Below are 25,550 nucleotides of genomic sequence, written 5' to 3'. Positions count from 1 at the left end.
CGTGAGGGCCACTGCAAGACTGCGCGTTTTCTTTCCTCTTGCAGTTTCTCACAGGTTCCCAAGGACGCGTGGAGCTCGGATGGCGGAAAGAGATGGGTGTGTGAAAGGAGTTGTAAGAAGGATTAGCAGTGGGAAGGACGCAGGGATTTCGGGCTGCCAGTGGATGGACACACGAAGTGTCGGGCAGCGCTGGATGTGAAGGCAGAAGCAGCGTGTAGCTGATATGATGAGAGGAGCAGCGTAAGGCATTAGGAAACGAAGGTCTAAGGTTAGCAGGTTGATGCAGCAGCGGAAGGAAAGCTCGAGTTTTTAAGCTATGGGTTAAAGGAGAATGCACGCTGGAGAAGAGAAACGTAGTGGATTTGGGCAGCGTTAAGAGGTCTGAGAAATGGACTGGCGGGGATGATGGGGCTGCGTAAGGATGCCAGAAGGAATTGCGGGTTGAGAAGAAGCAGCGATGGAGAGGGAACGGATTGCCCAGATTGCCCAGAAAAAACACTGAAGCTCTTCCACAAAATCAATATTTGAAATTCCCTGCTCCAAATTTGCCTGATAAAACCCTGAAAATTTCTCAAAACCTGCACCTGTAATCTGCAAAAAGAAAAGAAAACCTAAAATAATATGTGCAAGAAACGAAACTGAGAACCCTAAACCCAGCAAAAAATTTACAGTATTTACAGATCTAAGGCTCTTTAGTAGCCAGATTTGTCAATAATCACAGTAGTATTATCAGAATTTAATTTTAATGTGAGACACTTCAGAAAACCCTGCATGCATTCATAAAAATTTCAAATGATAAGCCCGGGATCAAGAACTGGCTGGGCTCTTTCAGAAAACACAATCCGGGAGTTGGCTGGTTCAGCCGAGAACTTCCCCTAACGCCCGGTAATCTGAAAAAAGGATTTCCTGCACAGCTTAAAATCAACCATTAACATAGAGGGAGAAAACAATAGTGAAATCTAGATCAAATGGAGATACCTGCCACTATATTTCAGGATCTACACTATCATTCAAACCCCAGAGATCAGACAAGATACCTGTGCCTAGATCAATCTTCATCAAGCTAAAATCAATGGCTGAAAATAAAATTATACAGAAACATAAATCATCTTACAGCACTTTCAGAAGAGTAACACCAGCAAGATTTTTAACCCCAAAGTCTTCTTTATTGCACAAAAAATGACTACAAGAGAGCTTTCTTTAGCACCAGACTCTCAGATCGAATGATCTCAAATGACCCCTAGCACCCTATTTAAAGGAAAAAATTCCCAATAGCTAGTTCGAGTGATCCATGTCAAAATGATCTCGACCGTTGATGAGGATCAAGATATCTCTTAATCTCATCCGTCGAATTTTTAATGCATTAAAAAATTGAAATTCTGCATTTATTTACTCAAAATATTATTATTTTTTTATTTTTTTATTTTATTATTATTATTATTATTATTATTATTATTATTTTAATTTTTCAATTTTTTTAATTTTTAATTTTTTAATTTATTTTTAAATGGATCCTCGAACTTAGCCTTTGGAAAAATCACCTAGGACTTAGGACTTAGGAGGGGATTAAAACATTTTCTAACCCTCAAGACACTTTACATCATGACTTTTACAACTTTACATCTCAAGGGGGAGAACCCATTTGACATAGACCCTCATAAACCACCCAGTTCTGCGACCAAATATAATCTAGCAGATCAACACACTAGGATTCCTCTAAGATTCTAATGACAAAATTCATTCCGGCTTTGGGGTTAGGCTAAAGGAAAACTCTGCCGATCATGGATCGGTGAGACAAAAAACCTTCCGAAACGTAGATTATCACTAGAAAATTAGGTCCACCTAGGCAATTTACATACATGACTCAACTCTACTAAGATTATTTACAATTCACACATGCAGACTGGGTTTACAACATAAATTGATCAAGTCGACGATGATTGTCAAATGGCACGGACACGTCAATCAAGCGCTATCCCTTTTGCGAAGAAAAGGGGGTGTACTGCTATGGGAAGTTGACACGTAGTGGTCAACAGTCCTCAAAGGCTCAACTCCTCCACAATGCCAAAGATCAATCCTAGTGCAAAAGATTGCCGAAAACTACCTCGCCCGAGTAGGCACTCGAAGTCCCCCGGGGCTAAGGGTGAGATCTCCGAACGGAGACACTCAATGCACTAAACAGTGCTGCAGACAGGGTAAACGGCCAGCATGCTCCAAGTCGAAGTGACTAGCTCAAATGCACATAATCGAATGCCAAAATGAGGAGACTCCTCTCTCCTTTATAGCATTGGCCTCTCTCAATCCCAAGGCCCACCTCCTCCAACGTAGCCCCTCTCTTGCCACGTGTTCCTTCCTATCTGCGCACTCCCTCCAAGTGTCTACGTGGGCCCCATCTCTGCGTGGTCCTTTGGCCCCCCTTGGCTCCCCTTTAAGTCACAACGTTGTGCTACTAGGGAGTGACTTTATTCTAAAAGTGAGTTATGTCCCCCTTTTCCTCACCTTTTTATTTATAAATAACTATAGAAGGCAAAATTGAGCAAAATTGAATATTCCAATTAGCCATGGCTAATTAGGAATATTACATTGTAGCAGAGGGGCAGTGAGAATCCAGGAGAAGGACTTTTCAGAGAATATTGACAGAGAAGCGGAGAGAGATTGCAGAGAGGCAGTGCAATAGCTGGGAGAGCTGATGTAGAAAAGTTGCCTGTCACGCAGAATCTAGAACTTCTAGAACAACCGAAACTGTCGGGAACTGCCAGAACAGTCGAGAGAGTTGATGCAGAGGTGGTGCAGTATCTAGGAGAGTTGACGCAGAGGCAACACAGTATCTGGGAGAGAAAATGTAGAAAACTTGTCTATCACGCAGAATCCAGAACTGTCAAAACAGCGGGAACTGTCGAAACAGTCGAAAGAGCTAAGGCAAAGGGCAGAGAAGGTGACGCAATGTTGACGCAGGCCCAACGCAAAAATAGCCAGGGTTATCCAATGTTGTGCCAGATCAGCCAGAATTCTGTTGGGTGAAATGAGGTAAAACTCACTCAGATTTTCTGCAAGTATTTTCTCTGTAAAATATTGCTAGATGAGCATCCTATATTTGTATTCAGATGTTTCTCCTACATAATAATAAAACCCTCAAAGTTGTTGCACCAGTTTTCCTGCATTGGGTTTTTCTGGGGACTAATGTGTCCAAAATAAGTGTCTTATGTATCTTGTTCTTTGCTCTGTTTTCTGTTTCATGAGATCAAATATTTAATTAGTGCAGGTTGCAGAAGTAATTTGCTTCAGTATTCAAAAGAATAACTTGATGAATGTAATTTAAAATCAAGTAGGTGAAGTAGATTCAAATTTGCTGCAGTAGGGGTTCCTTCCAGTGTAGGAATTTTCACACTCATTGGGTCACTCATGTATAAGGTCAACACTAGGCCAGACATTTGCTTTGTTGTTAACACTCTTAGTCAATTCATGGTGGAACCAAAAAGAGTGCATTGGGGGGCAGCTAGACACATTCCTAGGTATGTGCGTGGAACAGTCGGATATGGGTTGAAATACTCCCAAGGGGAGGATGTTAGTTTGAATGGGTTCACAAATGCAGATTGTGCAAGCAATTCAGTGTTGATTTGGGGTAGCATCGGATGTGCTCTAGGCCTCAAAATTTGCAGGAAGGCTTAAACACATGCATTATCCAATACCCAAAAATCGTTTTGGGAAATTCCTTCTGGAGACACTTTTATTAAAATAATTAATTATTTTTAATGGGACCCTAAGTCTAAACTAAGGAAATTAAAATAATTAATGGGTATTAATCTAAACTGTGGGTGAAACGTCTAGAAGAAGGCAGAGATCAAGTCAAATGATCCTAACCATTCATTAGAATCTAATCTGGGTCGTTGACTGATCAACGAGAGGATCATAAGAGAGGGCTTGATGGGCACTTGGAGAACACACCAGAGGCAGATACTCAGTTACACGAGTAAGATCGATTTTCTCACTGATAAAGGAATTGTCCTCTATAAGTCTTTCTAGTCACTTTGATCCTTGAACTTCATATATCCTTGGGTGACCTATCTAAAGGGAAGCCTCCCTAGTGGTGAAAATCCACAAAAGAGAAGGAGGTAGTCGTAATGGTAACATTGGGCCACACCTCATTGTTATCCCTTGGTCTAGTTTTCTCCTTCTAGGTCACCACTTACGAGATCTGCTAGATTTTGAGGAAATATTTTTGGCGTCGTTGTCGAGGAGAAATTGAGTCAACCTCTTCATAATTTGAAGATTTAGCTTCACCCCTTTTAAAGAGAATATCTCAAACAACAAGATAGATCCTCTTCTGGCAACTCTTGAATCCAATGATATCAACTCCCCTGGTAGTTCTTCTAATGATACCATAGCTCCAAGAAAGAGTAAGACTACCAAGAAGACCATTGAAGCTTCTACATCTCCCATTAATCCTACTAGTCTTGTGGTTAGGAAACTATTTGCTGATAAAACCACCCCTTTCTCCATGGATAGGCCATGGCTTATAGCTGCATTCAGACCTTTGGATTTGAGCAATCTCCCTGATGCCCCACATCCATTGCCTGAGAAGTATCATGGATGGATTCCCAAATTCAATGGCACTGATGCCACCACTGTAGAGAAACACATCCATGAATTTTATTAGGCAATGAGTGCAAAGCTAATAATGGAAGAAGATGTAGTCATGATGTTGTTTTCCCTGACTTTTGATGGAAATGCTAGAGATTGGTATCTTAGTTTATCCTAAGGTGTTCCTAATTGGGATACCTTTCATGAAGCATTCACGAAAAGATGGTCCTTGTTGATTTGTGGTAGCATCGGATGTGCTCTAGCCATGAAAATTGGTGGAGAGGCTAAGGCACATGAGTTCTCCAAGACCCAGAAATCATTTTGAGAAATTCCATTCGAATGAGGAGTTATTAAAATAATTAATACTTTTAATGGGTCCGTAAGTCTAAACTTAGGAAAATAAAAATATTAATGGGTATTAATAAAGATAAGGATGAAAGCTTCTAAGAGATGAGGATCAAGTCTTTTTTAATCTTAGCCGTTGATTAGGGACTTAATCTCGACCGTTGATTCATCAACAAGAAAAATATAAGAGAATACTTGACGGTCATTTGGAGACACACCAGCAGATACTCAATATCCCAAGGAAAATCGATTCTCAGAGAGAGTGAAATCGGTTTCAGAGGGAGAGTAGCAGGGTGGAGGAAGAGGGGGTGATTAGCAGCAGTCAGGGAGCTCAGAAGAGGTGACGCAAGGACTCTGAGAGACAAAGCAGAGGGAGACGCAAAACATAGAGACACAGTTGATGACACAGAGAAGGATAGAGCAGCGTAGAGCCACACAGAATGACGCAGTAGGGAAAGGAAGTCCTCCAGGGTGTCAGAAAGTCTCGGAGAAAAGTCTCAAGTGTTTTCTCCCAGTGTCTATGCAAAAAATTTCCGTAAAAGCAATTGTTGCTGAAGATTAATAAAGCCCTCCTCTGCTGCACCGGTTTTCCTGCCTCGAGTTTTTCCGGGGACAATTGTCCAAAAATAACCGTGCTCATGAGTTTGATTCTTGTGCATATATTTGTTTATGTATAATGGTGTGATATCTGCAGTAGAATTTATTTTAATATTTACTGAAGTGATTTCCTAAATAACTTATTGAGAAATAAGTAGGTAAAATAAATCAGTTGTTGTAGTAATAGAATTTCTGTTTAGAAATTTCCACAATCCTCAACCTTAGATGGAGGTATGCTCTTTGAGAAATTCCTCCAAGCTACTAAAATTGAGAAAGAAACTGTGAAGGAATACACTCAAAGGTTTGATAACCTCCTTGGAGAGATCCCTAAAAGATACATGCCTTCTGATGATGCTATCCTCAATAGGTATATTAGATCTCTTCATGGACACCCAACCTATGCCCTTAGGGATAAAGGTCCCAAGGACCTAGCAGAGGCTAAACTTATGGTTGTTGAGGTAGAAAAAAATATAAATGTTGCTAGGATTGATTTGCTCAACTATCTCAGGGATAGGATTGAACCTAAGATCAAACCTAGTTCCTAGGTAGATCCTGCTTTGCAAGCCTTTGCCAAAAAAATTGATAAGCTTACAAATGAATTGATGTAAGGTTAAAAGATGTTGATGAATAAATTGTCAATGATAGAGAGAGATAAGGGATCTCGATCTAATTTCCCTCTTGTTACCCACCAACAGTAGGTGACCCCATAGGAGAAATTTTTTCTCCCATCATCTCTTCTAGTCGGCCAGCCAAGAGCCCCTGTAGTCACCACTAGATGATGACGATGTGCATTCATATCTCTGCCACCTACATTTGTCATATGTCTTCTCACCCACCTCGCAGGAGAACGAGAAATAAGGTGGGTTTTCGATCAAAAGGTACTTTATTCATTTTGCAATCGGTTGCTTATGCTTGTTTGTATTGTTGAATTTTGTAACTAGGTTTGGTTTGCATAAATATATTTGAGATGTACTTATCAAAAGAATAAAGAAAATATTTTTATTATTATTATTATGACTTATTAAAGCACGGGCTTCATGCTTGGGCCATCATGTTTTAGGTAAAAGTCCCCATTGAGGACTTCTAGGATTTATTCTGAGGCTCAAGAATAGAAAAGGCTCCATGAAGGTCCTCCCCCCAAAAATCCATCCAAATGCTCCATGGATGTTAACAAAAGCCCCATCAAATGTAAATCACAATATGAAACCTCATACGATATGAGGAGTGACAATAGGGATGGTATTCTTGTTTCTCTAGCTATATCATAAATGGGTGGAATCAACCGAGTCATCTCCTTCAATGTAGATGATTTTGTGACTGTATGGCATTGACACTTGGAGAAAAAAATCCATGGAACACCTGTTTGAGAGGTGATCCACCATTCAAACAACATTGAACTTGGCTATCATATATCCATAGTTGTCGAGTAGGCCTGCAGACATCCTAATGCTATAACTCTTTCTCCTTATTTTCACTTGTGGTATGTGCATAGAACAAGTCCATAACAGTGAAGTCATAAGAAGGAATGAACTTTCTTTAATACCGTCCCTATTAACTTAATATTGTTTATGATCAATATCTAAATCCACAGCCCACTAGGTATGTCTTCCCACAAACCAGCTGTTTAGCCATGTTCATATCAAAATTTTCATTGTCCAAGTGCTATCCAACCACCAATCTTTAATTGATGGGTTATTTCAAAACAATACAAGATATTCAACACTCCTCTCAAAACAGAGATGAGCAATATAAAATTATTTACATCACCATGTGTTCCTCTCACCGCTAATACACCATTTGCACATAATCACCCACTTCTGAAAATTAGGTTTTCTTGGTTGTTTATAAAAGGTGTAGTGTTTTCCCCATTTTATTTGCATGCCAAAATCAAGGTATTACAACCTTGCTGCATCCTCCAAAAATAAGTACAGAATTTTTTTAGCCTTATCTTGTATCCCTATCACATATTTCAAAATTTAGGAATTAGAAAAAATCATCCAGCCTTGTTCTCTTAATGGGACATGTTTTTGCAAATATGTGACTAGAAGGTACCTGCTTAGTCATGAAACTTGCAAAGTGGTGCACACTCTTGTCAAGTTGCAAATGCTTCAGACCAGGCATCAACGTTGAAGCCTTTGCAAAACACTTTATTATAGTGAAATCCATTTGGATTATTTTGCTTACATGAGGATGGCGCACCTACAGTGAAAATAAATAGACATACACACTTGAAAAATATTACCATATATCCATGGATAAAACATGCAGAACAATCCAAAACATAAAGGAAGATTTTAAACAAAAACAAAGTCTTGCAAATCATTCAAATTTCAGACCCTCTCTTGTTTAATACATATAAACAACACTAACTCTGGCAAAGCTATCAGGCCCCATATCCATTTCTTACCTTAACCGCTACTGTGATAGGTTTCCCTTCTGGAGACAGTTTCTGCTTTAGAACTGCCCGATGAACCTGAAGAAAGAAAACAAAATGTGTCTTCACAAATTTAGAAATACAAGTTTTCACTGAAGATTCAGGAGTAGTAATCTCATGTTGCCAGAACCTAACAAGGTATACCTGTGCAATGCTACCAGATGCCACTGGTTTCTCTGAAAACTCTTCAAAGATTTCTTCGATTGGCGACCTGAAAGCCTTACTCACAATGTCCCTTGTCTCCAAAAAACTGTGTTCCGGGGCCTGTAAAAAATTGGCACAGTAATATAATAAAATACTAAACTTTGTGACTATCAGCATAAGGTAATTCCAAAATCTACTAGTATTTATTTTCAATAACTTATATGGCAGCCAAGCTACATCAGAAGAATCCTCTATAAGTAGCTTCTTCAAGTAATTTGGAGCAGAGAATTCACATCAAAATAAAGCATTCAGCATAATGGAACCTGTGGATTTCAAGTTAGAAGGCTACCCTGAAATGTAGCTTGGCAAGTTCACTGCATATGTCTGGTGGAAAGATATCTGGACGAGTTGCTGCCCACTGTCCCCACTTAATGAAAGCTGGACCTACAAAATTGCCAAATAAAACTCAAGTCTGGATGAACAATACAATTGAAAGATCTAGAAACTAGTAAGAAAATCGACAAACATATAATAGAACCCTAAGCAAGCAACAGAAAACCTTTCACTAAAGGAGAAACATACTACATAGGGTCAAATATTACATGCCTGCATGCTCAACTGTTCTTAAAAGGAGACCCAACCAAAGAGAGCGAATTTGTATGTTTGCTTCCTCTGCAACTGTCCCAATTACTATGGATGGTGCAAACAACAGAAGCAAATAGAGCGCCCTGAATGCCAGTAGCAGACACTCAATAGCCTTTGAAATTAAAATCAAGGAAAAGGATGATTTAGTCATTTGAAAACAATAATAATAAAAAGGACGCTTTTATGATTAGCAGTCCAACAATTTACATGACTCATGCAATGTCAATATATCAGGTAGAACCATCAGAAATGAACAAAACAAACAAATGCAAAGTCTTACAACTGACCATATTTATAAAACTTTGAAGCCCTGTCACAATAAGGTTTTCCTCTAGAAAAGGCCCTGTCATACAATCTACATTTTCAGTCAATGCCAGCCCCCAAAACAAAGCTGGTAATCTCATCAACACCTGAGAGCAACCACAAAATGTTGCACCATAGTCACAGTCAGGGTTTTAAAGTTTAACATCAAACATAACCAGATAAAAGCATGAATATTTTCATGATTTAAATATACATGACTAACAGATAAGAAACTTTGTCAGGCTTTTCAGATTTGGATGTAAACTTATACATGAAAGGGGATGCGAACAAAATCTATTAAAGAAAAGACACAGTAACTATTCTTCATAAATTACACAGAGCAATGTGAGTTAGATGCACTCTGTCATGAACCTCTGCTAGGGCTATTTCTATTTGATCTTCATACCAGTGGCCTCCTTCGGGGGTGGGGGAGCAACAGATCACCCTCAAATCGAAGACTTCAATGGACGACTCACTGCCATAATTGCTGCTTGAGGACAAATTAACAACCTAGACACAGCACGGGACCCCCAGCAATTGTAACAGCATCCAAGGACAAATCTGTAGCCCCAATGATATCACCATGGAGCATGACTTCTCATACTGAACATCCCAGGTTAAGAATTTGCCATGGAGGATGGATTTTATCAGGAATGAAGACAAACAGCTCCATTCAGAGGTACTAGACCTCAAAGAGCCAGTTTCTGAAATGAAAAAACAAGCATTCACTAATAGACACTCCAAACAGAAATATCGAACACAAAATTTGCAAGAAGAGATGAGATCATAGCAGGCCCTTTTTAAACAAGAGACGGAATTTCAGCAATAAACACTTAAATATTGGGCTGAAGTGGTCCGAAAAAGGGAACATTCTCCCCTGCTCACTATGGTCAAGGAAGTGGTACAAGCAAGATTGAACAAGGAATGTCTCCACCACGCTTGAAATATTAATCTTAGAGTATGTGGGCTCCACCCACCTATGGCCCCATCGGATCCCTTAGAGATAAGCACCTCTTTCCTTCATGTCACTTTGGATCTAAAGAACCTCACCCTTGAATTTGCATGGATGGACCCGAAGTCCACACTCTTCCTCCATTTCCAAACACTAGAGCACTGACTTAAAGCCTGTTGGCAAAGAGAATACTATCTTGATTCTTCGCTTCAACCCACACAAAGGAACTTCTTGGATGCTTACTTCACCAATCCCAGCAGGCGGAACTCAAGTTGTCTAGGGACTGGGTCACAACTGTGCGAAAGAAGAAATGTGGTTAGTTATCCAAGATCTCAAAGGCATCATCTGTGATTTGGCCCCTCCAGGATATTCCCATCCTTGGGCCTGTTGCCTCGAAATCTAGCAGGTGTTGTGAGATGCCTCACCAGTGTTGCGGGGGAGCGCCCCCCCCCCCCTTCGAACCCGCTCCCGAAGCGCGCTCCGGGCGGGAGCGGCTCGGGAGCGGGTCGGGAGCGCGCTCCCAAAATCGCTCCCGGACGGGAGCGATTTTCGGGAGCGCGCTCCCTTAAAAAAATTTACGCTCCCTGCTCTGATAGGGAGCGTTTCAGGGAGCGATCGCTCCCGAGCTCCCGGAGCGTTTTTTAATGCCCGGGAGCGATCGCTCCCCGATCGCTCCCTAATCGCTCCCGGGCATTAAAAAACGCTCCGGGAGCGATTTTTAACCGGCCGGGAGCGGTTCGGCGGAAAAAAATTCCGCCAGACCCGAAAAATTAAAAAAATTTAGCTAATTTTTTTTGTTTTATAAGCCCAATGGGCCAAAAACTTGTCATTACAACTTTGTTGAGCAAGTGATTGAGAGCTTGAGCAAGAGATTGAGAGCTGGAGCAAGAGCTGAGGAGCAAGGAGCCAGAGCTGAGGAGCGAGGAGCAAGTGCCAAGGAGCGAGGAGCAAGCTTGCAGAGGTATGTAACTTAATCATTTAGTTAGTTTAGCTGGTTAGGTAGTTAATTTGGTTAGTTTCATTTACCTGTTTGAGTTTAAAGATCATTAATTTAAATTAAATTAATAAATTAAATGAATTAATCCCAATAAACTAAATTAATTTGCAGATTCAAGACTCAAACCCTACAAACATCAAACACGATGGACCTGAGCATTTTTATTGACATTTTCCTCTTCCTGGTCCCCTTTCTGGTTATTATGGTGGTGGAGAGTAGGAAACGGAGGGGGCCTGACCCTGAAGAGGTGGATGAAGAAGCCGGAGGAAGTCAAATAGGTGAAAACCCCAGTGAGGAGGATGTGGAGGGTGAACATGAGGGTGAAAAAACTAAACAAGACCAAACTCCATTGTGGAAATATGTTCAGAGGCCTGAAACAGGGAGAGGGGGTGGAACCACTAAATTTCATTGCCCCCATTGCAACACTGATTTCACAGGCTCATACACCCGTTTGAGAAGACACCTTTGCGGGAAAAGGGCATGGGATGGAGAGAAACAAATAGGAATCAGAACTTGCAACGGGGTGTCAACAGTTGATAGAGCCAAATACATAAAGGAAGAGGAGGACGCCCAATACAAAGCAAAAAGATCAAGGGGTTTCTTTGAACCAAGCTCACAAAGAACTCCTTCAGCATCCTCCCAAGGCAGTGGATATGGACATGGAGGCTCAGGGTCATCATCTTTACGCCGTAGAAGCATATCAGATTTCCTTGATGAGGGGTGTAGGAATGATGTGGATTCAAAAATTTACAGGTTCCTCTATGCAAATGGGATACCATTCAATGTTCTACGCTCACCTTATTGGCACGAAATGGTTTCTGCCATAAATGATGCCCCTAAAGGATACAAGAGCCCTGGGTATGACAAGGCAAGAACAGTTGGCCTTGATCATGAAAAAGCAAAAATATCACATTCTTTGAATAAAATGACAAGTTCTTGGACTGACAATGGGGTGTCCATTGTATCTGATGGATGGACAAATGTAAAAGGCAAGCCATTGATAAGTGTTCTTGCTGTGTCCCGAAGTGGTCCCATTTTTCTAGCTGCACATGATTACTCAGACAAGTTCAAGACCGCTATCAACATTGCAGAAGCATTGCTTGAAACAATTGAGCGTATTGGCCCATACAATGTCATCCAAGTCATCACTGATAATGCTCCTAATTGTAAGGCAGCGGGAGCAATTATTGAGGATAGATACCCGAACATATTTTGGTCTGGATGTTTGGTTCACACATTGAACCTTCTGTTGCATGATATTGTCAAAAACAAAAATGAACAATACCAATGGATTGGGGATTTGTACAAGAGAGGAAAAAAAATGATAAAATTTATTACAAATCATAGCAATACCCATGGCCTTTTCCGCAGTCACTCGAGATTGGAGTTGCTGAAGATTGCGAGGACTAGATTTGGTAGCTATTACCTCACCTTCAGGCGCCTTTTGAAGGTAAGAGAGGGTTTAGCTAGCATGGTATCAAGTCCAAATTGGCAGGTGTTAAAGGAAAGGGCTACAAATGTAGCTGACATTGCAGGTTTTGATACGGTGGAGGAGGCCGCTCTTGATGGGCAGTTTTGGACAGCTGTGAGACAGGTATTGGATTTCACCAAGCCAATTTATAACATGATTCGGTTTGCAGATACAGACAAACCGGTGATTGGCGAGGTGTATGAGCAAATGGATACCATGTTGGGGGAAATAAAAGACATTGTTAATAACAGAGATCCCGACTTGTACAATCTGATTCACGATTGTGTGTGTGAACGGTGGAAAAAGCTTAACCTTCCACTACATTGCTTGGCGTATATCCTTACGCCAAAATACTACTCAGATTCTTGGTTGGGCAAACCTGCAGCAGGGGGTGGTGTTAGGACCAAACCCCATTTAGATCGAGAGGTAACTAAAGGATATCTGGATGCATTAGAAAAGTTGGTGCCTGACAGGGAGGAATGTGCAGCTGTGCGCCTTGAAATAGGCAGATACTTCACTGGCAGTGGTTTGTATGGTAACTTCCATGCAATGGACGACAAAGATAAATTTGATTCTCTCACATGGTGGGAAACATATGGCGGCGACGGACTTTTGCGAAAATTGGCATTGAAAGTTCTTGCACAGGTTGTAAATTCTTCTTCTGCAGAGAGGTGTTGGAGCACCTACAGTTATATACATAATGTGAAAAGAAACAGGCTCAACGAAAACCGAGCAGAAAGCTTGGTTTATGTGCACTACAATTTGAGGTTGTTGAGCCATTACTGTGATCGGGCCAATGAAGATCCCACATATAAAATTTGGGACAGTCACCCTGAGGACGACAATTTAGAGGATGGCATTGTACATATGGAAGAACTAGAAGATGAGCTTGTACGGGATGAAGCTGAAGCAGCTGCAGCAGCCATGCCACCTCCACCATCCAGTAGCAGTTCTCGGGGCCCGAGTCTTGTTCCATTGCTGTCGCCACCTCCATCGACACCCTCGCGTGGAGGCTCGAGTTCTGGTCGTCGGTCTGGGAGGGAGACTCCTAGAAGACCGCCAAGACCTACTTATACTCCTGGAGACTCTCGTGGCAAGGGCCACTTGTAGATTTACAGTTTACTTGTCTTTTTTAGTTTCTATTAGACTTGTCACTTTAGTTTTCATAACTGTTCAGTGTTGAGTTTTGAGTCCTTGACTCTTGACTCTTGACTCTTTCATATCATTATGACATTATGATATTTTTTGTAAACATTATATCACTGTGACAATGAAAATTTGAAGTTTGAAGTTGGGCCTTGGCAATTATAACTCATTGGTAATGATTGTGAATTATGAATATGATGCTTTGTGAAAGACTAAAGTTGTTTCATTTCATCTCATTATTCATGTTTCATTTTATAAATTTTTAACATTTCATATCATGTTAACAGTTAGAAGTTAGGACTTAGAAATATCTTCGATATTACTTCTTGTAATGGTTAAACTTGGCTTACAAGTACAACTTGTTACTTTGGTGATCAATGATGATAAATGTTATTGAATTGAATGTTATTTTAATTTATTATTTTACTAAGGTTGATGACGATTATAATTTCTAGATGATTGATGTGATATGGTTCAATGATCAATTTATGTTTTTTTATGTTTTTTATGTCTATTTCATCATTCTACATGTTTTTGTTGACATATATGTATCAAAAATTAAAAAATATAAAAAATATATATATTTTTAAAAAATCGCTCCGGGATTCGCTCCCAAACCGGGAGCTTCTGAAAATGGTCGCTCCCGCTCCCGCTTCCGCTCCCGCTCCCCGCTCCCGCTCCCGCTCCCAAGTAACACTGTGCCTCACAAAACAAAATCTAGACAAAGACACAACAATGAGGCAAGTGCCACTGTCATCTCAGCACTCCAACTCCTGCTCTTTAGTGGAATTTCACCACATGGGAGGTTTCCCAAAATAGATCGCCTAAAGAATATTCTAGGTCAAAGGTTCAAAGGTGACACTTTCAATAGGCTTAGTGTAATGTCATGTTTTTAAGATATGCCAATAATTTGCTAAAATTCTTTCTAATACATTTTCATGAACACTTGGCAGGAAATATGTATTCAAAAGCTTTGTTTACACAATAAAGAGAAGCTCTACTACTGGGACATTCTATCAAGCAGTTTACTTACAGTTACATATTAAACCAAACTTAAGAATAAACACCAAGAAATAACAGCAAAAACTAAGCCTTATTTGAAATTACATGCCAATGCTGCAGTTTCAAAACCTGGAACAGATTTGCAACTAACCCCTATGATATGGCATGCTTGGCTGGATGGTAAGTTGATGATGTGGCCTCCAAAGATGAATTCAACACCCCTGAATTTGGCCTCCTAAATCCTGTTTCCGTTAGTTCTTCTAGCATCGGAGGTGATCTAGTCTCAAAACTTTGTGGAGAGGCTAAAACACAGGTGTTCTCCAAAACCCAAAAATTGTTTCTGGAAATTCCAACTACAAGTGTCTGAATTAGATTATTAGCTATGTTGCATGAGTTTTTGGAACATGGGAACGTTGGGAACTTGGGTACGGGTGTCGGGAACGGCTAGAGGTTTCCCCAAAATTTACAGGAAATGGCTAATCGGGAGCGGTAATATTATATAATAAAAAAATAAAAAATATTTTTTTAATTATATAATTTATATAATAATTAAAATTAATATTGAATCAAAATATTCAAATAAATTTAAATATATAAATAATAAATATATAATCTCTCTTATATATAAATATATTATCTGGGTGTCTCTCTCCCTGAGTCTCTCCCTTTTATATATATAAAATATTAAAATGTCAAGTTCATTATCAGTTCTCTGACACATGACCAGTCTTTGAAACAATCTGGCTTAAAAATACAAAGGAACAGTTTTACATATGTTTCTCTAGTTATTCTTAAGAGAAAAAGTAAAGCAACTCTAATGTTTAAGCATTGATTGCCACATACAATATGCACACACAATCTTCTGCAATATATATACATAAACAGCGAAAGAAATACTCATCAGCATGACATCCCAGATATCGCCCTTACATCGAGGTGCCACACGCTTCCTTAACCCATCAAGATATTGCTCCAGTTTCTCAATTAAGGATATCGGTGTTAAAGATGTCTTTGGCCTTTCTTCCTGCAAAGGTTTCAACATAGGCTCATTTTTTGTGGGTAGTTCAACATATTTCTCTACAAGCTTTGTATTCCCCAACACCAGGGAACGTTGGAACTCCAAAAAAAATAGTCTTCAAAGCTCCCGGAACTTTCCCGAGCTCCCATTGCAGCTCCCGCTGAAAAGGGAATGTTCCCATATAGTTCCAAAGCTCCCCGGAGCGCGAGAACCATTGGAACGGGTTTCCCACCTCTCAGGAGCGGTTCATGTGTAATAAAGATTATTAGCCAATTTTTAAATATTTCCTAAGTCTAAACTTAGGAAAACCGTTAATTAATCAATATTAATTGAGAAAGGTGAGACATCTCTAGAAACTCACACCGATCGACTAGGAAATAATCTCAGCCATTGATTAAGCTTTAATATTGGCCGTTGGAGTCCCACAATGAGATTATAAGAAGAAGTCGATGGGTAGATGGAGAAACATACTTGAGATCAATTTTCTTGGGTAGTTCGACTTTCTAGAGATCAGCGGACGGAAGAGTTTGAGCCAGAGAGAGGAAGCAGAGGCAGAAAGGGACAAAAGCAGTGAGTTCGAAGTAAGTCTTCCAATTCTGAAGAGTCAGAAAGGGGAGGTCAAGATTTTCTCCATGAAGCAGCGCAGGGACTGCGCAGTTGCTTCAGAAGGGAAATTCGATTCAACTGAAGAGGAGCTCGTTCTCAGTTCCAGAGGCCAGGAATATTTTCCAAGGTGACGGACAGACAGTTTCTCAGTCAGCAGCAAGCAGTACAACTAGATTGGCAATTGATTCAAGTAGAGCATGTGAGGGATTGTGCTAGGGTGACGCAACACCTGTGTAGAGCTGGTTGGATAGCTAGCATTTCAGAGGTCAGAGAGTGTCGAGATTGCTCAAAGAGAGGGTAAAATCCCTCAGAAAATATTTGCCAATATTTCTCTTGGATAGATTCGCAAGTTTTGTGATATTTATTGTACTCGTAATTTCTCACTGCTGGTTAATAATAAAAACCCTCAGCTGCTGCGCCGATTATCCCAAGTTGGATTTTTCTAGGGACTTTAATCCAAAATAATTGTGTTATAATTTTGTATGTGTGTGCCAGTATTTTCTCAGTTTCCACTTTATCTTCCATAGTATTTTTATTTGTAAATATTGCAATGTGATTAATTAGTTGTTGTCATAGCAATAAACAACATAATTAATTTATCAGTTAATTCCAATTGCTGCAATCGAATTTCAGTGGTGAAATTTTCACATGGTATCAAAGTGATTTTGATCAAACAGGTAGCTTAGAAGCGGAAGCAGAAAAATAGTTGTTCAGAGGGAGCAGTAGGACGGTTTTTTTGGGGGTTGCGTTTTTCCTAGCCACGCAGTGTGAATTGTTGGGTAGTTCCATTTTTTCAGTGTCAGATTGGCAGAAAAAACCGGCTTGCATGTGTGTGTGATTCCAGCAAGCTGGGGGGCAGCAGCGCAGTAATTTTCGCTGAGAAAATCCTTGTTTGGGCGCAGAAGGGTTTTGCTGCAGTTCGCTAGAGCAGAATCAGCACCAAGTAGAGGATAAGGTGCACACACTAAGGGAAATTTCTCTCAGAGGGTTTCTAACCTAGAAATCCAAATTTCCAGTTGCAGTCGGCAGTAGATGCAACAAGATTGTCTCACTCTAGAAGGGAGTGCGAAAAACATATTCAGCAATTAAGTCAGTGAAAGAGGGAGGTTTCCGTTCCAAATTCAGAGATGGCCACAACAGGGCTTAGAGATCAGGATAGGTTGGAGGGAGCCTCCAACTATTTCATTTGGAAGGCTAGGATGTCCTTCCTGCTAAATGAATTTGGCTTAAAGACCTTGTTGATTTCGGGTAGCATCGGATGTGCTCTAGGCCTCAAACTTGGTAGGGAAGCTTGGGCACATGTATTCCAAATAACCTAGAAAACGTTTTGGGAAATTCCACCCAGAAACGATTTTATTAAAATAATTAATATTTTTTAATGGTACCCTAAGTCTAAACTTAGGAAATTAAAAATATTAATGGGTATAAATCTAATTGTGGGTGTAACTTCTAGAAGAAGACGAGGATCAAGCTAAAATGATCTTAGCCATTGATCAGCTTTTAATCCGGGCCATTGAATGTCAATGAGAAGATTATTTAAGGGAGCTTGAGAGTCATTTGCAAAACACGCCAAGAGATTAAGAGATCAAAATTTCTGAAGTGAGAAGTTCTCAAGAGGAAATTCTAATCGAGTAGATTTCTTGCAGTTGAGGGGCAAGGATAGCATTCGGAGAGAGAGATTTTCTCGGCCGGAAAATCATCAACAGCGATAGGCAGAGAGTGATCCAGCAACTCTCAGGCAGAGGTTGATGCAGAACCACACAAAGGCTGACGCAGAGCCACGGAGAGGCAGCGCAAAGGGTGAGAGAGAGTCTGAAATTTTGCAGCAGAGTCCGTTTTAGAAGTCGAGAGTTGGGGTGTCAGATCTGGAGGCTGAGAGCAATGACTCGGGGCAGCAAATCATTCAGTTGGTTGGGTGACGCAGTGCCTATTGAAATTTCTAAGTCTAACACGTCAAAAATTCTTCCTGCATTATCTGGTTTATTTTGCCTACTTGTTTATTCCTTAACAAGCTATTTAACCATATGAATACTGAAAATAAACACAAATGTAGTCTCAACCATCTACAGATCTACAACTGAAAATACTACACAAACACACAAGGGACACCGTTATTTTTGGACAATCGTCCTCAGAAAAACCCAACTTGGGGAAACCGGTGCAGCAGTTCTGAGGGTTTTATTACTAAGCAGCTTTCTTGAGTACAACTAGGGTGCCAAACTGGCTCACCCAACAGAGGATCTATCTAGCAGTAATACCTCTCTTCGGAAGCAGATATTCAGCAAGTCTGCTCCACGAAAAGCCTTACAACGCTTCTTTGAGGCTCTACATCAGCCCTCCTAGCCTCTGCGTCACTCTAAAACCCCCTACGTTAGCCTTTTGTTGCTCTATGCTGGCTCTCTGGCCTTCTGTGTCACCCACGTAAGCCTGCTAGCCTCTGCACAATCACTCTGGCCCTCTACATGGCTTCAGCTGGCTCTACGTAGCCTCCTCAATCTCTGTGCTAGTCCTTCATCACTATCTATGCCTCTCTGCTATGCCCTCATTGCCCACCACTACAATTCTGATCACTTGTTCGAATTTTCTCAACAAACCCCGCTCCAAAAAATCGAATTGACTGATCAATCTTGGTGTATCTCCAACTCACCCTCAAGCCTCCTCTTATACCTTTTTTGTTGAGTCTTCAACGACCGAGATTAAATCTCTAATCAACGACTAAGATTAGATTTGGCTTGATCCATGTCATTTAGAACATTCTCACCCAATTTTATATTAATACCCATTAATATTTTAATTTTCCTAAGTTTAGACTTAGGAATTCCATTAAAAATATTAATTATTTTAATATCTCTCTAACCGGGTGGAATTTCCCCAAACCATTTCTGGGTCTTGGAGATCTCATGTGCTTTAGCCTCTCCACCAATTTTCATGGCTATAGAACATCTAATGCTACCCCAAATCAACAATGCCTAGAGGGGTTGCCGCAGGAACCGCGTGAGCACTGTGTAGAGGCAACGCAGGGCCTGCCAGAGGCACCTCATCCAGTGTCCGGATCAGGCGGGATTTTTCTCAGTGATTGTGTGAGGTAATCTCACAAATCTTTCTACCAGTATTTCTCTCTCTATAACTGAATAACCCAAGAGGTATTCAGAGATGTATTCAGAATTTGCTACTACTTAATAATAATAAACCCTTAGAATTGTTGCACTGGCTTTCCCACATTGGTTTTTTTTGGGGGACATTTGTCCAAAAACAACGGTGTCATTTGTGTTGTATTTTCTTTCTTGCTCAGAGTCTAGTTTTCGAAAAATATTTAATTAAGTGAAGGTTGCAATAGTATTTACTTTGATATTTACCGTAGACCACAAAAAAATAACTTGTATGGATTAACAAGTAGCACAAGTAACATCAGTTTGCTGCACTACGGATTCCGATTTAGGAATTTTCACATGGCATCAGAGCTGCAGGTGGAAAAAGAAGAGCAATGCTAAAGAACCCAGCGCTGAGCAGACAAGGGAAATCGAAAAGCTATAGGAGGCAGCAGTTCAAAACCCCAAAGGATTTGTGCAGTTCTTAGCCGGAGGGCTGAAATTTTGAGGCAGTCTCTCTCTGAGTGAGTCGACGAAGAGAAGGACTCCCAATTCGAATTTTTGTTGGGGGAGAAGAAGCAGTGCAAAAGCCTCGGCGTGAGGAGAGTTGGTGGGACGCAATTTTTTCTGCAGGCAGTTTGTTGGGCAGAAGATCGTCAGAAGAGAGAGGAGAAGCACAGTTGAGGAAATTTCTTCCTCAAAGAATTCCTAGCCAAGGAATTCGAATTCTCTAGAGCTCAGCAGTAGCAAAGGGCAGCAATTTTACTAGCTATAGCAGGCAGTGTGTAGGCTAGCCCAGCAGTAGCACAAAAGAGAGAGGAGGTCATTCGACTTTCTATTTGTGGCCGAAATGGAAACCAGTGCCTTGAGGGATCAAACCAGGTTGGACAGAGCATCCTACTATGCCATCTGGAAGGCTAGAATGTCATTTCTTCTATATGAGCATGCCCTCAAGACATGTCAACAGCGTGGTGGCTGTGTCCGCAGATGCAGATCCGTTGAAGAAGTATCCAGCTGAGATGGAAAAGGCAAAAAGAATGATCCTTGACGGGGTAAAAGATAATGTGGTTTGTCGCATCGCTAGCAGAGGGACTGCTAAGCAGATGTGGGATGCTTTGTCTACGTTATATCAGGGATCTTCCAAGCAGCGGGAGATGTATATGAAGCAAAAGCTAAGATCTCCCCAGATGTAGAAGGGGGAGTATGTGGATCCATTCCTCGTGAATTTTAAGGAGACCCGTGATGAATTGTCTGCTGCAAGGCATACACCTCAAGATTCAGAGTTGGTTAGACTGACCCTCAATTCTGTCTTAGATGAGTGGCAAGTATTTGTCCAAAGTATCCTGGGCAGAGCAGCATTGCCGAATTGGGATGAGATGTGGGTAGCTCTAAAACAAGAGGAGTTAAGGAGACTTAGTCAAGGTTAAACTTGACGGAAGCAGTAGTAGTGGATCAAAGCCCAAGGAGGAGGAAGATAATGCAGCCCTTGAATCGAAGGGCCAGCAGGAGCAGCGGAGACGTAAGAATGAAGTCTCAAAGATCAAGTGTTTCAGGTGTGGTGAGATGGGTCACTACGCTACTCAGTGTCCTCTCAAGAAGAAGGACAAGGATGAGAAGCACGATCCGAAGGTTGCGCCCGCAAAGATCGAAGAGGAGGAGTTCACCATGACAACAGGGATACCTCAAGAGGGTTGTATGTTGATTTAAAATTGTAGTTCGAAAGAACTATAGATGGGCAAGATCCTTGAGGAGTCCACCTCTTGGATCAATACATTACTACAGGAGCCCAGTTTTGTGGTAGCAGGATAAACTAGTGTCGGATGGTGTTGAGGAGTGTCGAGGAGACAGTTGTAGTGGCTAGGAGTGCCAAAGACTAAACAGCGTAGAGCAGAGTTGGCAGCAGTGCAGATGGCACAGAGCAAAGATCAGCAGCAGTGCAGTAGATTCAGAGGGTCAACGCAGAGACTCACAACAGTCAGGTTTCAGCGTTCATGTGGTATCATACTAAACACAGTTAGTTCAGTGATTTTGGATGTTTTTCCGTTGTTGATAGAGTAGCAGCAACAATTTGCAGTGCAGTAGTAATTGGCAGTGGCAGTGCTAGCGGCAACACAGATGCAACACTTGAGAGGAAGTTGTTGTACGGATGCAGTGTTGACAGCGGCAGTGGTAGCAGGAATTCGAGTTTCAGAAGCCGACAGCCGGGGTGTGAGCCTAGGAGGCAAAAATCGAATCTCCTGGGCAGCAATCGACCAGCCAGAGGATTGGCGTTGTCCCCAGAGAGCTTGACATTGGGCTGACACAGATACCGAGCAGAGGCAGCCAGAAAAGCCGGGGGCAATCAATCTGGGGCTGGATCAGCCAAGATTTCCAGTGATAGTGTGAGGTAACCTCACAATTCTTTCTGTCAGTGTTTCTCTCTGTAACTGAATAACCCTATGAGGTATTTAAAGATGTATTTAGAATTTGCTACTGCTTAATAACAATAAACCCTAAGAGTTGTTGCACCAATTTTCTTGCATTGGGATTTTCCAGGGACTTTTCTCCAAAAATAACGGTGCCTATTTGGTTGTATTTTTTTCTTGCTCAGTATCCTATTTCCACTTATAATTTAATTAAGTGAAGGCTGCAGTAGTATTTATTTCAATATTTGTTGTAGCACATAGTAAATAACTTGTATGGATTAACAAGTAGGAGAAGTAACATCAGTTTGTTGTAGTAGGGGTTCCTCTTGTGGAATTTGCACATGGTATCAGAGGTGCAAATGAAGCAAGACAAGTAGAGCTGGTAGACCCAGCACTGAGTAGAAGAAGGGAGTTCGAAAAAGCTCCAGGAGGCAGCAGTTCGAAACCCCCAGAGGGTTGAAACAGTTCGAAGTCGAGAGGGCAGATTTTCGAGGTAGTCTCTCTCCGAGTGAGTTGACGGAGAGGACTTCCAGTTTGAATTTTTGTCAGGGCAGAGGGAGCAGCGTGAGAGAGCTGGTGGGACGCAGATTTTCAACAGGTCGTTTGCTGGGCTGAAAAACGTCAGAAGAAGGAAGAGAAGCACCATGAGGGAACTTTTCCTCAACAGACTTCCCGGTGAGAAGTTCGTTTTCTCATTGGCTGAGCAGCAGCAGTGAGAAGCAGAGAGGGGATTTTCGACATATTTGGAAAATATGGCGACCAGTGGCTTGAGGGATCAGGACAATTTGAACGGAGCATTCAACTACGTCATCTGGAAGGCTAGAATGTCTTTCCTTCTAGATGAGCATGCCCTCAAGACGTACGTCGATAGCGTAGTGGCTAAACCTGCAAATGTAGATGCACTAAAGAAGTACAAGGCTGAGTTGACGAAGGCCAAGAGGATGATCCTGGATGGAGTCAAGGATCACGTGGTGTGTCACGTTGCTAGCAGAGCAACTACTAAGGAGATGTGGGATGCATTGGCCACATTATATCAGGGATCTTCCGAGCTGCGGAAGATGTACTTGGAACAAAAGCTGAGATATGCTCAGATGCAGAAGGGAGAGCATGTGGATCCATTCCTCATGAAGCTGAAGAAAACTCATGATGAGTTGTCTGTTGTGGGGCATACACCTCAGGATTCAGAGTTGGTTAGACTGGCCCTCAATTTTGTCTCAGATGAGTGGCAAGTCTTTGTCCAGAGTATCCTGGGCAGAGCAGCATTGCCAAATTGGGATGAGATGTGGGCAGCTCTAAAACAAGAGGAGCTGAGAAGAGACCTAGTCAAGGTCAAACTTGATGGAAGTAGCAATAATAGTGGGTCGAAGCCCAAGGAGGAGGAGGATAATGCAACCCTCGCATCAAAGGGACAGTAGGGGCAACAGAGACGAAAGAAGGACGTCTCCAAGGTGAAGTGTTTCAGATGTGGCGAGATGGGCCACTATGCATCCCAGTGTCCTTTGAATAAAAAGGATAAGGATGAGAAGCGTGATCCTAAGGTTGCAGCCGTGAAGATCGAACAAGATGAGTTCGCCATGACAACTGAGATACCTCCAGGAGGGAGGTGGGCTGATTTGGATTTATAGTTCAAAACAGCTACATATGGGCAGGATCCTTGAGGAGTCCACCTCTTGGATCAATACCTTGCTACAGGAGCCCAGTTTTGCATTAGCAGGATGGACTAGTGTCGAATGGTGCCGAGGAGTGCCTAGGAGACAGTTGTAGTGGCTAGGAGCGCCAGAGTCTGAACAACGCAGAGCAGAGTTGACAGCAGTGTAGAAGGCACATAACAGAGGTCAGCAGCAACACAGTAGTTGGTGGACAACATGTCAAACATCAACAGCACAATAGTTGGTGGACAGCATGTCAAACATCAGCATCGCAAAGGACGATGCTTGAGAGTCAAAGCAGTATGCAACAGTAGTATATTTCTAGAGCACATTCGTCGCTAAGACGGAGTGTTGATTTGGGGTAGCATCGGATGTGATCTAGGCCTCAAATTTTGCAGGGATGCTTGGGCACATGCATTCCAAAGAACACAAAAAGTGTTTTGGGAAATTCCACCCAGAGACAATTTTATTGAAATAATTAATATTTTTAACGGAGTTCCTAAGTCTAAACTTAGGAAAATTAAAATATTAATGGGTATTAATCTAATTGTGGGTGTAACTTCTAGAAGAAGACGGAGATCAAGCCAAAACAATCTGAGCCTTTGATTAGGAGTTAATCTAGGCCGTTGGATGTCCAATAGAAAGATATAAGAAGGGGCTTGAGGGTCATTTGGAAAATACACCAAGAGAGATCAAGAAATTGATTTTTTGAAGTGAGAAGTTCTCAGAAAGAAAATTCGATTGAGGAGATTTCTGCAGTTGAGGGGCATGGATAGCATCTGGAGAGAGAGTGATTTTCTCAGCCGAAGAATCATCAGCAGAGAGAGGCAGAGAGTAATCCAACAGTGGCAGCGCTGAGCCAGAGGGGCTGACACAGAGCCACGCAGAGGCAGCACAGAAGCCAGTGAGGAGTTCGAAATTTGCAGAGGGAATTCGAGTTTCAGAAGTCGGGAGCCAAGGTGTGAGACCGGGAGGCAGAAATCGAATCTCCTGGGCAGCAAATCGACCAGCCAAAGGATTGACATTGTCCCCAGAGAGCTTGACACTGGGCTGATGCAGATACTGCGCAGAGGCAACCAGAAAAGTCGGGGGCAATCAGTCTAGGGCTGGATCAGCTAGGATTTCCAGTGATAGTGTGAGGTAACCTCATAATTCTTTTTGTCAGTATTTCTCTCTGTAACTGAATAACCCTGTGAGGTATTCAGAGATGTATTCAGAATTTGCTACTACTTAATAACAATAAACCCTCAGAGTTGTTGCACTGGTTTTCCCGCATTGGGTTTTTCCAGGGACTTTTGTCCAAAAATAACGATGTTTATCGTGTTGTATTTTCTTTCTTTCTCAATCTCTTGTTTCCGCTTATAATTTAATTAAGTGAAGGTTGCAGTAGTATTTACTTCAATATTTGTCGTAGCACACAGTAAATAACTTGTATGGATTAACAAGTAGGAGAAGTAACATCAGTTTGTTGTAGTAGGGGTTCCTCTTGTGGAATTTTCACATAAAAGACCTCATGTATAGTACATGATACATTCAAGACATAGTTTTGGATGTTGTAGGTGAAGACCTCAAGTACAGGATCATGGACTATTAGATGGCAAATTTGGAGCCCTAGTTCGGAAGTTGTAGATAGGTAAACTCAATGATAAGAGGATTGTTTGATGAAGCTACAACAGATCTCCACAGAATAATAGGTAGCTGATGTAAGGGAAGTATGAGTACTTCCAACACAAGCTAAGGCTTGTTGATGCTCTCTCCCTATTTGAGAGGGAGTGAGTATGGATTTCTCCTCTCAGGTTGAGAGGGAGTAAGGTTGGACACTTGGTTCTCCTTGTGTGTACTATGACAGATTAGGATTAACATCCTAATTCAAGTACATGGACATGGATAAGAAGAATGGTGGATTGGATAAGCATCTTAGACAACATTCTTGAGTCATGTACTATGACAGATTAGGATTGACATCCTAAGTCAAGCACATGAACTTGGATAAAGAATGGTCCAATGAACGGACATTTCCTTGAGGGGATTGCTCTAGTGGAGGACATACTCCGAGTATCCTAGGTGGAGTATGTGCCTCAAAGAGGCGATGTGGTGTGGTATCCTAGGTTGAGTATGTGCCTCAAAGAGGCGATGTGGTGTGCTATGGAATGCCTTCCAGCATTG

At 41.5% G+C, this 25,550-nt stretch overlaps 1 protein-coding gene across 11 annotated transcripts in view; it reads right to left on the bottom strand.

Annotated features, from left to right (window-relative positions):
• LOC149253377 (uncharacterized) overlaps positions 1 to 25,550 on the bottom strand; it is a 323,687-nt gene that overhangs the window by 240,289 nt on the left and 57,848 nt on the right. For all 11 annotated transcript variants that reach the window (XM_089459908.1, XM_089459910.1, XM_089459906.1 and 8 more), the window contains exons 3-8: positions 9,034 to 9,156; positions 8,708 to 8,858; positions 8,451 to 8,545; positions 8,102 to 8,221; positions 7,931 to 7,996; positions 7,576 to 7,722 (exon numbers count right to left, since the gene is read on the bottom strand). In XM_089459908.1, coding sequence (XP_089316034.1) covers positions 7,576 to 7,722; positions 7,931 to 7,996; positions 8,102 to 8,221; positions 8,451 to 8,545; positions 8,708 to 8,858; positions 9,034 to 9,156 — 702 coding nt within the window. The remainder of the gene's footprint in view (positions 1 to 7,575; positions 7,723 to 7,930; positions 7,997 to 8,101; positions 8,222 to 8,450; positions 8,546 to 8,707; positions 8,859 to 9,033; positions 9,157 to 25,550) is intronic.

This window comes from Pinus tabuliformis, chromosome 7 (assembly GCF_031772625.1).
Source record: "Pinus tabuliformis cultivar Carrire ecotype Pingquan chromosome 7, CPIR1, whole genome shotgun sequence".
Classification (NCBI taxonomy): domain Eukaryota; kingdom Viridiplantae; phylum Streptophyta; class Pinopsida; order Pinales; family Pinaceae; genus Pinus; species Pinus tabuliformis.
This window is presented reverse-complemented; position numbering and strand designations above follow the sequence as displayed.